The sequence below is a fragment of the Triturus cristatus genome, chromosome 6, assembly GCF_964204655.1.
Source record: "Triturus cristatus chromosome 6, aTriCri1.1, whole genome shotgun sequence".
Taxonomy (NCBI): Eukaryota; Metazoa; Chordata; class Amphibia; order Caudata; family Salamandridae; genus Triturus; species Triturus cristatus.
In genome coordinates this window covers 38,426,160-38,439,251 of record NC_140589.1, presented here as the reverse complement: position 1 = coordinate 38,439,251, position 13,092 = coordinate 38,426,160, and the positions used below count along the sequence as shown (strand labels likewise).

Below are 13,092 nucleotides of genomic sequence, written 5' to 3'. Positions count from 1 at the left end.
ACATTTACAGAGTATTAAAAACTAGCATACGTCTACCCTGTTTTAATTACAGTCGCTTTCCTCTGTATTATGAAATACTAGCATACTCCTCCAGAGTATTAATTACATGCACACTTACCGAGTATTAAGAACTAGCGTATTCCTCCCCTGCATTAACTAGTCACTTTCCTATGTAGTATTAAATATTAGCACACTCCTCCAGGGTATTAATTACTTGCACACTTACAGAGTATCAAGAACTAGGATACGTCTCCCATGTGGTAGTAGCTACAGTCAATTTCATCTGTAATATTGAATACAAGAGCACTCATTGCAGAGTAATAATTGTGTGCACATTTACACAGTATTATGAAATAGCTTATGCCTCCCCTGTATTTACTAGTTGCTTTCCTCTATAGTATTAAATACCAGTGCACTCCTCCAGGAATTAATTATGTTCACACTTACAAAGTATTAAGAATTATAATCAGCCTCCCCTGTATTAACTACAGTCGCTTTCCTCTGTAATTTAAAATAGTAGTAGACTCCTCCAGAGTATTAATTACATACAGATTTACTGAGCGTTAAAAACTATCATATGCCTTTAATTAAATACTTGTGCACTCCTCCAGAGTATTAATTATGTGCACACTTACAGAGTTTTTAGAAGTAGCATTGGCCTCCCCTGTATTAACTGCAGTCGCTTTCATATGTGATATTAAATACTAGCGCACTCTGCCAGAGTATTAATTACGTGGACACTTACAGAGTATTGAGAACTAGCATACACTTCCCTTGTATTAACTACAGTGACATTCCTCAGTAATATTAAATACTAATGCTCTCCTGTGAAGTACTAATTAAGTGCACACTTACTGAGTATAGAAATAGCATACTCTTTCCCTGTATTAACTACAGTTGCTTTCCTCTGTAATATTAAATACTAGCACATTCCTCCAGAGTATTTATTACGTGCACACTTACAGAGCTTTCCTTGTATTAACTACAGTCATTTTCCTCTTTAATATTAAATACTCGTGCATTGCTCCAGAATATTATTAGCATGCACACTTACAGAGTATTATGAACTAGCATACGCCGCCACTGTATTAACGACAGTCGCTTTTATCTGTAATATTAAATGCTAGTGCACTCCTCCAGAGTATTAATTACGTGCACATTTGCAAAGTATTCAGAACTAGTATATACCTCCCCTTTATTAACTACAGTCGCTTTCCTCTGTAATATTAAATACTAGTGCACACCTCCAGAGTATTAATTATGTGCTCACTTACAGAGTATTAAGAACTAGCACACACCTCCCCAGCATTAACTACAGTTGCTTTCCTCTTTAATTCTATGCACTTACAAAGTATTAAGGAGTAGCATACACTTTCCCTGTATTAACTTCTACACTCCTCCAGTGTATTGATAACGTGCTCACTTACCGAGTATTAAGAACTAACAGATGCATCCCCTGTACTAACTACATTCGCTTTCCTCTATAATTTGAAATACTAGATCACACCTCCAGAGTATTAATTACGTACACATTTACAGAATATTAAGAACTAGCATGTTCTTTCACTGTATAAACTACAGTCGATTTCTTCTGTAATATTAAATACTAGCGGACTCCTCCATAGTATTAATTACATGCACAATATGCCTCCCCTGTATTAACTACAGTCACTTTCCTCTGTAATAATAAATACTATTGCATTCCTCCAGAGTATTAATTATGTGCACAGTTACAGAGTGTTAGGAACTAGCAGATGCCTCACCTTTGTTAACTACAGTCACTTTCCTCTATAATGTGAAATACTAGCGCACTCCTCCACACTTTCAAATTCTAGCACATTCCTCCACAGTATTAACTAAAAGTGCAGGTTACCAAGTTAGCACATCTTCGATAGCAAAAATGATCTCACTCCTTCCATGTAATAAGTACTACTGCACACGTCTGTGCTATTAACATCCAGGGAATTCCTCAAGAGTAATAACTGCGAGTACAGTCCTCAAGAGTATTGACTACTAGTGCACACCTTCTGAGTATTAACTGCTGTGTTACTTGTGTACGCCTCTAGAGTATGAACAGCAATCTCACTGTTCTGGTGTATTAACTGTTAGCCCACTGCTCGAGAGGATTAACTGCTAGAGCACACCTACGCGGTATGAGATACAATGCACACAGCCAGAGAACTAACAAGTAGCCTAATCCTCCAAAGCTTTAACTTCTAGCTCATCTCCAGAGTATGGACTTCTTGCATCTTGAAGCACAGGCTCACTCTTGGGGTCTGAGCTCACTCCTTGGAACACAGGCTCATAGTATGAATGTGAGTCCAAGTCACTCAGTCATAGGGCCCCTATCTCATTCACTTGGTGTGATTTTTGCTCCCTAGAGCATACTCTCACACTCAGGGTACGAGCCTGCTAATTTAAGCAAAGTTTCACTCCTTGAAGGGGACTCTCACTCTTGCTATTCACAATAGTCTCAGAGGCACTCATGTATTGGCACACTTGGGTTTCCTCATTGTGCCTTTAAAACTTTACCTTTTTGTCCAAAACCCATAAAATCTCACTCTGGCCTCCTGGACTGTGTACCCTATTCAATCATACATTGGTTGTCATTTGTATACAATAATGCATTGATACTTTTGATATTTCACTCAAGGCCCCCCTCAGCCTGTTTATAAGGAATGTCATCAGCCCTTACCTGGGTGGCTATGGTAGAGGTGAACTGGGAGTGGTCATATTCCCAGCCACGCTGGCAGCCCTGCAGGGAGGCGGCATTGGGTGGTCCCCAGGTTGAGTTGTTTGGTGTCCCCCAGGTGGAGTTGGTGGGTGCTCTCCAAGTGTAGACACTGAGTGGTCCCCAGGTGGAGTTGTTGGGTGTCCCCCAGGTGGAGTTGTTGAGTGGTCCCCAGGTGGAGTTGTTGGGTGGGCCCCAGGAAGAGTTCTCCAGCAGGATCCACTGGGGCTCTCTGTACATCTTGCAGGAGCTGAAGGTCCCATCAGGCTCCCTGGGGATGCTGATGAGGAGCAGCTCCTCCTCCGTAAGGTTCCCAAACTCACCCTGGTTCTGGAGGACACACCGGTGGGGGGGGACCACCACTAGGAAGTTGTTCAGCAGGAAGTGGAGAGGAAGGCTGATCCGGCCGATGGCCATGAGGAGCAAAATGAGAACCTGGAACCTTCCAAAGCCCCCCGCGTCTTGGAGGAGGTCATCAAACTTCATCCTGAGTAGCACCACACTGTGGAGCAAAGGGGAGTGTTTTCTGGAATGAGAGGTGAAAGGTCACATGCTCAAAGAGCTACTCATTACAGACCGCACCTACACAATATTCTGAGACACTTGTGGAAGGAGGGAGCTGCCCAGGAGAGGGCAGCAGTCAGAGGTCACTCTGGCAAACAGTGAGTTACAAACCTTTAAGTAATGGAGGGGGACTAGTTCTTGACAACAAAACAGCAGCCCTATGTCAACCTAGGCCACACTATGCAAATCATGCAATCAGCGCCCCCATAGTTTTTTTAATTCACCCTATTTATTTGCTGGAATTTGTGACTCTGTTTCACTTGGCGCTGTACATATCTGAGTAGTTCGGGAAAGCTGATGGTATGAAAGGCCGGCTCCTCCGAAGGACTCCGCTGGCCTGAGGGTGTTCCCTCACATGTATGGCTTAGCCTAACCCTCTCTGCTTAAACCCCTCCCAGACGGGCGAGTGCCCCGCAAGCTTCCCAGCTGTTAGCATGCACCCAAACTTACCTTGTGGTAACACAAGAGTCTTTAATGGTGCAAAATGGCCGCAGTTTTATTCACATAACATGATCAAACAACACAGTTCAAAATGTTTCAAGCATAAAACATAATTATTGCTAAATTGTATGTAGATTCAGTTTGGTCAGTTAAGTCTATTTAGGCACCCCAAGACAGCACCCTGAGCAAATGATCCATCTCAGCAAGGGTCTAGCACAATGTGCGACCTCTGGGCTACACCTTGCTGCCAAGTGCCTAGCCAGGGCTGATAGTGACGTGTCCGCCCTCTGCTGACCTCTTGCTGACCAATAGCCTGCTCCCCATCCCCCAGCCGTAAGGCATCTCAAGGGCACGCACGTGAGCGTCTCCCACTTCGGCTATTGCACACCTTCTGCTGTCCCTCTGTTCTGTTTCTGCCCTCCTCCACCTGAACCCACTCCGATGTCTGTGCCTGCGACACCCACGTTTCTGGCATGGGTGGGCCAATGGCAGAGGCTCATGACCTCCTCGGGGACCACTTTGCTCTTAAACCCGGTGGCTGTAGAGGGGCCACCCGGCCGGTACCCGGCAATGTTGCTGGGCACCACCCCTCGTGATCGGGCTCGGTCCGAGGGTATAAATAAATGGGTCGAAGTCGCATGTGACTTCCGGCTGAGAGTGTGAACCGTGACTCTTGTGCCTGTTCTTGTGTGCGCCGCGCAGCCGTACCTGGTAACAACCCAGCGCGCCCCACCGGCAACGAGGGGTGAATGGACACTTGCGTATTTTTCCCCTGCACCAGTGAATTGCTGCCTCGGTCACCGGCGTGTGGCCGCATCATCCTGGAAGTTCCACGCTGCTTGTGCCCTTTTCCTCGATCCGCTAGTTACTGTCGAGACAGTGATCTGGGGTGCGAGCACGCACTACGAGCAACCGCTGAGAGGGCTCTGGCTGAGGCGTGTCCGGGATCCGCGTCCGAGCGGAAAGAAGCTGCGCCTGCACCTGCTGATCAAGAGCTTGCCCGCATCTGCCTCACGACGCGAGAGCAGGGCTCCACGGCCCGGGGTGGAAGAATTCCCCACAGACCTGCACGAGAGGCCTCAGTGACGCCCTGAGACAGCAGGATTCACTGCGCTGGGAGCGCAGGTGCTACATAACTTAAAGGCAGCGAGGAGGAGTGAAAGAAAAGAAAACAGTAACGTTTTTTATAAACACTATTTTCAGAGGACAAGTTAGGCCCTTACCTACAGAAGTCCAAAGTGCGGATTGAGCCTGTCTGTCTCCTAAGAGAAGCAGCTCCCAACTCCCTGGCCAGCAAACCTTGTCTGAGGAAGCTGGGACCTTATATAGTCTGCTAGTGGTAGGTACATGTATAGTACATGTATGTATGGTTGTATCTGATGTTTCTATAGGATTAGGGTTAGTGTCCTCATTGGTTGGGTGTTTGAGGGTTCTGATTGGTTTCTGGGTCTGTGATTCAATCAATGTGGGGTTGGGACTAGGGCTAGGGTTAGGATTTCTATTGGAAGTAGGGACTAGGGCGTCCTGTGTTATTGGTTGTTGGGACTATGGTGGGACTAGGGCTAGGGTTAAGCCTTTAATTGGAAATAGCGATTAGGGCTTCCGGTGTGATTAGTTGCTGGACTAGGTGTGGTACTAAGAGTAGGGTTAGGCTTTCTATTGGAAGGAGGTACTAGGGCTTCCTGTGTCATTGGTTGCTTGGACTTGGGTTGGGACTACTGGCAGGGGTAGGGCCTCTATTGGACATAGAGATCAGGGTTTTTTTTAAAGTTATTGGGTAGTTGGACTAGGGCTGAGATTGGCTGTAAGGTCCTGGTCTCCTATTGTTTCTAGATTTTAGCGCTAGTGTTGTGATTGGATAGGGTTAGGGCAAGGTTTCCCATTGGCTGAAGGGGTCACCTGATTACTAGGGCTATAAAAGACCGAGGCTTTAGGGCGTCTCAGCCCGGGCGTCGAGGCTAAGGGCAGATAGGACAAGGGTAATTACCTGTTTGAGCCTGTTCGAGACTGGTCGGGACTATGGCCAAAATGCTGACCATGTTCACATTCAGTAATAGCTACCCCACACCATCCTCAAACATAGTAACACATTCACACCAAATGTACACCACACACAACCCTATGCATGGACCAATGTACCAGCATGCACTACAAACCCAACCAAACCACATCTATACACCCTTCTATCCCAACTTCCACACATACCCACCATCACCTACAAACAGTACACAACTCTATCCTATACCACTAACCAATCCACTCCTCATTAACACAACCCCATTCAACACCATACATAACTACATCCCATACAGACACACGTTCCCTGCTCTAATCACACCTAACAGACCACCTTTTATCACTAACAAACATATATTCATCCTTCCATCATTTGTCCAACAAACACCCTCCTCTCCCTACTACCATAATAATACTATCGCACAACACACACACCACACTTTTTAACTCATGCAACAAACCAGTCTAAGACAAACACTCTCACCTCTACTTCATTCCCTCCTACATAAAACATACACTCTACTCATAAACACATCACCAACCCCTCTACCTTACAACCTCCTCTCACAAACAATCAATCAATCAATCAAGAAATTTGTAAAGCACGCTACTCACCCGGAGGGTCTCAAGGCGCTGGGGGGGGGGGGGGGGTTGGCTACTGCTCGAACAGCCAGGTCTTGAGTTGCTACAAACAATAGTATACAACCAAATCCATTGCATGAAACAAATACACCAGCACCCCTTTTCACTACTCCTCAAAAACAAAACATATCACACACACCAGCACAACAAGATCTTCAAAGGGAAACACCGTGAAATACATACCATCACAAAATACAAATATACACCCACCTTTCAAACCACACAAAGGAACAAACTCCAATGCCAAGCTTTCTCTCCTCCACCATACCTGACACAGATACAGCAACACAGCAACTCTCTTCTAACTGTCTCTCATCCTTTGGACAATTTAGAACCTTACTACACGACCCACATGCTGCACCACCACCCCTGACTCATACACCTTCCACCAAAAACACACGCAAACAACATAAGCGACGTGCCACACCTCACAACTTTGCTTCCCCATGTCTTCTGCACAAAAATGTTACACCACAAAAACAACACAGCACACCAACTCACTCTCAAACACCATCTCCACCACATATACACGCAGACCCTACAAAATTCCTTCTTAGCATGCTGGATGAGGAACATGATACAGAACAGCTACACCATTGATATCCTAATTCAGCTAATGCCAGCACTAAAAACACACCTGCTACAAACACACACAATACTGTTCACTCTACTACAAAACAAGTCTCACTATCACCAAAGGCCATTCTCGAAACTGTCTACCTATAAATGCTCGATCCCTCTCTAAAAACAAACATCACATCTACGACCGTCTCACAGATGCAAAACCAGACATACTATTCATAACTGAATCATGGTTGGGAGATGATATGGCTCCAGTCCTGCATGAGCCCATTCCTCTAGGCTATCAAATGATCACCCAAAATCATATAACCAAAAAAGGAGGTGGTCTAGCTGTTGTGTTCAGGCAAACATTACATATCACTAAAGTTGAGGACATCTCCATAAAGAATTGTGAGAGTCTTCTAACAAGATGCAATACTACACCGCCTTCCTCCTGTAAGTTCCTGCTCCTTTACAGACCTCCACCTAGCAAGGCGACATTCCCAGACGCACTTCTAGACACAGTTTCTAACCTGATAACAATACACTCCAACTTATGCGCTCTGAGTGACCTCAACATTTGGTGTAACAAACCCAATATGACCCATCCAAAAACAATAATCACTGGCCTAGGGGCACTGAACCTGCATCCGATTGTCCACAAACCCACACACATCGCTGGACATATCCTAGATGTCATTTTTGCTAATACTGAACTAGTTACCTTTCAAACTATAACTCCAGTCACATGATCAGACCAACACTTGCTTGCTTTCCAATATAAAACAAAACTAAGGGACTCACCTAAAACTAGCTTACATCCATCCACCTATCGGCCATGGAACCAACTTAATTTGGAATACTTTGAAACACAACTAACATCAAGTACAAATCTGGAAACAATAACTTCGGTTCAAAATCTATATGAGTGGCTACAGGAAGCTTTTGACATCCTGATACCACTCAAAACCACACAACTGCATAAAAGAAAAAAAGCGCCTTCGATAAACTATGAAAAAAAAGTCATTAAAAAACAAATTAGAAAGCTGCAACGTACCTGGCTCAAAACAAACGCCAACCAAGACAAACTTCACCTACAAAAAATTAACAGATTATACAAGTAAGCTATCAAAAAAGCTAAGAAAAGGTACTATTCAGACAGAATTCAAAATGCTAGATGTGCAAATTAAGAATTCTATAAAATACTCAATGAATTTCGCAAACCAAATTGCCCAGAAGGAACTCATCCTGTTACTCAAGATTTTACAGACAAACTGGCAAATCATTACACAGACAAAGCAGACACATTGGACTCGTACTTAAAACAAAAACAAAGCACCAGCACTAACCCCTGTACAAAACAACATTCGAAGAATACTCTAACCCAGCCTCTCCGTTCCTTCCAACACATCTCACACAATGAATTTATGGACCTGGTCAAGGCAAGCAGGCCTGCCGGCAGCCCTTCTGACCCGTGTCCACCACAAACTTTTAAGACTATTCTTTTAACAACCTCTGCTGCCACTCCAGTAAGAAGAATCATCAACGATTCCTCAACTACTGGAATATTTCCAGAAGAACTCAAAAAAATCATGCATCCGCCCTTTACTGAAGAAAACAAACTTGAACCCGCTGAACCCTGACAACTACAAACCCATTACAAATGGACCTTTCCTGGGTAAACTGATAGAAAGAGCAGCGTTTGCCCAAATGTCACAATTCATTGAAGAGAATGACATACTCTCAAACTTCGAAACAGGATTCCGTCCGGGAAGAGGCACTGAATCTGCCGTCCTTGCCATCTGGGATAAACCGAAGAATACAGTTGACTAAAGCGGGGTTGCTGCGCTACTCCTCTTGGACCTCTCGGCTGCCTTTGACACGGTTAACCATGTCACTCTGAAACAAAGATTCTATGAAGCTGGCATAGAGGGGACTGCTCTAGACTGGATCACGTCCTACCTTCGAAACAGAACTAATGTCATTTATACCCCACCTTCCTCATCCAAGCCATACTCCACAAAAGCAGGGGTCCCTCAAGGTTCTATCATCTTGCCCATGCTTTTCAACATGTCATTACCAGTACTGATCAATTAATTTCACCTCACATGATATAACTGTGCAGATTATACGCAAATACTCCTTCAACTGGAATGCCCCAAAGACATTGAAAAATGCCCAATTTTCAGTTGTCTCAGAGCCGTGGATCAGTGGATGACTTGGAGCCATCTCAAATTGAATGCTTCAAAAACGGAAATACTCATGTGTGCCAATTAAAAACATTACAACCCGCTTGCCATCTGGCCTGATGTACTGGGATCACCACCTAAATTATCGAAGGAAGTAAAAAACCTCAGAATAATCATGGACTCCAAGCTGTCGATGAATGCTCAAGTGGACAAACTAGCAAGATCAAGCTTTGTCATTATAAAAACGCTTCGACGAATTTTCCCTCATTTGGGATTTCCACACAAGGTCCAAGCTACCATCCCCCTTTTTCTGTCCAAACTCGATTACGCCAATAGCCTCTACCACGGATCACCTTTAACGACCGTGAAAAGACTACAATGGATTCAGAACTCGGCTGCCAGACTACTCTTGCATATCAAACCGCAAGACCACATGTCACCTGCCTCGAAAGCCCTGCATTGGTTAACGGTTGCCAGAAGATCCACGTTCAAGCTACTTTGTATCACCCACAAAGCAATACATAGAATGGGACCGCTCTTCATCAGGAATAAAATCACCAAACACATTCAACAAAGGAACCTCCGCTCTAAAGGGGCATCTCACCTCAAAATCCCAAGATACAAGAAAAAAACCATGGGTGGCACATCCTTCTCTGTTCAAGCAGCCAAACTATGAAACTCTTCACCCCCAACATAAGATCCACCGACAGCCACCTTATCTTCAGAAAACTACTCAAGAATTGGCTCTTCCCCCATAAACACCAGAAGCAAACAGAAATTTACAGCATATTCCTCTGTATATAAGCATTTATTTTCACTACAGATATGTACCTATCTTTGTGTATTGCTTTGTATAAACATGTTGAATAATTATGTTGTAAATGAATAAATAAATAAATAAATTAAAAAATAAATATCTTTGGTCTACATGTACTTACTTCCATTGTGCATCTATATACCTTCCATGTACTTGGATCTGTGTGTCTGTTATCTTTCTCCTGAAAAAGCATATCCAATGCACTGCCCTACTTCTCAGCCTTTACCTCTATCAACATCTTTAATCTATATATACTCACCTCCTTTATGCATCTATATACTTTCAATGTACATATGGATCTATATATTTATCACTTTCTTCTAATTTAGCATTTCAAATGCACTACCCTATTTCTAAGCCTATACTTCTCTCAATATATCCTCTGGCCCAACCTTCTGACTCATCTCAAACTTCTTTCTACTACTCTTTCCAATGCACTACCCTATCTCTCACCCTATATATATATCAATATATCCTCTACATACACTCTCTCATTTATCCCGAACCCCATACCACTACTTTGATCCCAAAATAACCCTTTCTAGATTCGCTCATACTCTACCCCTCCTTGCATCATCTGACACCTATTTTACTATACCGATCCCCCAAAACAAACCTTTATAAACTCTCCCCTCTGACTCTTCCCCTCAAAACCCCCTTTTTACTCATCCAAAAGCCTCCTCCTACTGCAATCACCTAAAAAAAATAAAAAATCCCACTCTTCTGTCCCTCCACTATCCTTTTCAATCAAAATAACAGACTAACATGTTCACTTCTCAATTTCCATTTTCCACTATACTAATTCACCACTAATCCCTTATGGGTTCCAGAGTAGCGTGCTACTCGCCAATGAAGCGTTTCAACACCTCATCAGGGTTACCAGCGCTATATAAACGCAAACCTTATTCCCCTTTTCTACCCCTCCCCAACCCCTCTCAATCCAAATAACTGATTAACATATCCACCATTCAAATTACTTTAATGTTTTGCCATACTAATTCAACAGTAATCCTTATGGGTTCCAGAGTAGCGTGCTACTCACCAATAAAGCGCTTCAAAACCCCATCAAGGGGTAGCAAGCGCTATATAAATACAAACCTCTTTCCCTCTTCTATTCCGCAACCTGCCCTTCTCTATCCAAATAAATGAATAACATATCCACCACTCAAATTACTTCATACTTCACTATACTAATTTTTAACACTAATCCTTTATGGGTTCCGGAGTAGCGTCCTACTCGCGAGAAAGCGCTTCAACACCCATCAGGGATAACAGGTGCTACATGAATGCAAACCTTTTTTCCCTTTTATCCCTCCGCTACCCTTCTCACTCCAAATAACTGACTAATATCCACCACTCAAATTACTTTCATATTTCACCATACTAATTCAGCACTATCCTTTATGTGTTTCCGGAGTAGCGTGCTTCAACACGCCATCAGGGGTAGCAAGCGCTATATACATACAAACCTTTTTTTTCCCTCTTCTATCCTTCTGCTATCCTTCCGAATCCAGATAACTGACGAACCTGTCCACCACTTAAAATTTACTTGCATGTTTCACTATACTAATTCAACACTAATCCTCTATGGGTCCCGGAGTAGCATGCTACTTGCCGAAAAAGCGCTTTGACGCCTCGTCAGGGGTAGAAAGCACTATATAAATGCAATTGCAATACAATCAAGGAACAGTGCAGAAAAAGGGAAGATCAACTACAGGATAGCCCAGCAGTCAGCGAGGAGCCCGCACCAGAAAACAAGAGGAGCAAGGTCAGTCTCAAAGCTAACAAGGGGCTCACTTCTGCCACACAAAGACGGAGGGTGCACCATCCGGAAGAGGTGTGGCGCCGCGGCCAGGGAGACTGACTCCGGAATCTGGGGATCACGGTTCAATCCCCGGCGGCAGATTAGCCTAGCACCATGTGACTCTGGGCAATAGCTTGCTTAATCTTCTCGACAGCCCCCAGCGCCTAGAGACCCTTGCGGGTGATTGTTCGCACTTTACAAATGTGGATTATTATTATTATCCCAGGGAAGTAGAAGTACAAGACCACCCCACCCTCAGTGCTGATGGTGCCGCCACATCCAGAGAAGATTAGACCCAGCACACCATGGGAGATCCTCCGCAACCACAGGCCCCAGCACCAGTGGTGCCACACTCACAATTGCGTCAATAACGTCCATACCCCCTTTCAGCCAGCTCGCTGACCATGCCACAGCTGCGCTCAGATCGAATTTTTGGGTGAGTTGCCTCATTCACTATTTTACAAGGACCAGAGAGACAGATGGGACGGTGAAGCATGCCCTGCTAATGCACTTCGGAGGGATGAGCTCTATGAGCTGTTTGAGACACTGCCTGACACAGGAGCGACCCACGTGTATGACACCACCATTGCAGCCCTCAACAGATACTTCGACCCCCAGATGAACCCGGATTACGAGTGCTTCAAACTGCGCCAGGCCAGGCAAACTTAGGCGGAAACAGTAGATATGTTCCACGCCCGCCTCCGGAAGTTGGCATGCACGTGCACGGGCATCAACCAAACTAAAGAGATAAGGGCGCAAATCATTCAGGGATGCAAGTCTGTCGCGCTGCGGCGCCAAATGCTCCAGCAACCAGGGATATCCCTTGAGAAAATCCTGGTCCTAGCCCGCTCTCATGAACTGTCAGACAAGCAGGCTGATGAAATGGAAACCGTCCTACTTTGAAACACGCAGAAGCGGCCAATGCAGAAGACAGTCCGGGTCAAAGAGGAGACAGTGGAAGTTGTGCAGAGGCGACCCGCCCCAAGCCAGAAGCGAGGCACCGGAAGCTGTAGGTTCGACCACAGAGAACAAGACAGGTGCCCATCGAGAGGACAAACCTGCTCAAAATGTGGCAAGGCCAATCACTGCGCTAGCGTATATCGCAGTGGCGAAGGTCGCCAACGAGGAAGCGCATCCTGAGGGCGCTCAATGACCCTACGACACCTTACGCTCGAAGAACACGATGACCCTGGAGTACCCCCGGACCAAGGAGCTGTCGCCCACTACGAAGACGACGATGACATGTTCATCAAATCCTTCGCAGGAAGGCCGGGACGAAAGAGGCGCCACCCCCTATGTGCAACCTCAAGGTCGATGGAAGCCCTCA

General features: G+C 44.9%; 1 protein-coding gene across 1 annotated transcript in view; it reads right to left on the bottom strand.

Moving 5' to 3' along the window:
- Positions 1 to 3,223, bottom strand: part of LOC146813711 (solute carrier family 22 member 7-like) — a 238,364-nt gene extending 235,141 nt beyond the window's left edge. Inside the window, exon 1 of the mRNA XM_085609490.1 lies at positions 2,696 to 3,223. Within this exon, the coding sequence (XP_085465616.1) occupies positions 2,696 to 3,217 (522 nt within the window). The 5' untranslated portion in view covers positions 3,218 to 3,223. The remainder of the gene's footprint in view (positions 1 to 2,695) is intronic.
- Positions 3,224 to 13,092: the final 9,869 nt, after the last annotated feature.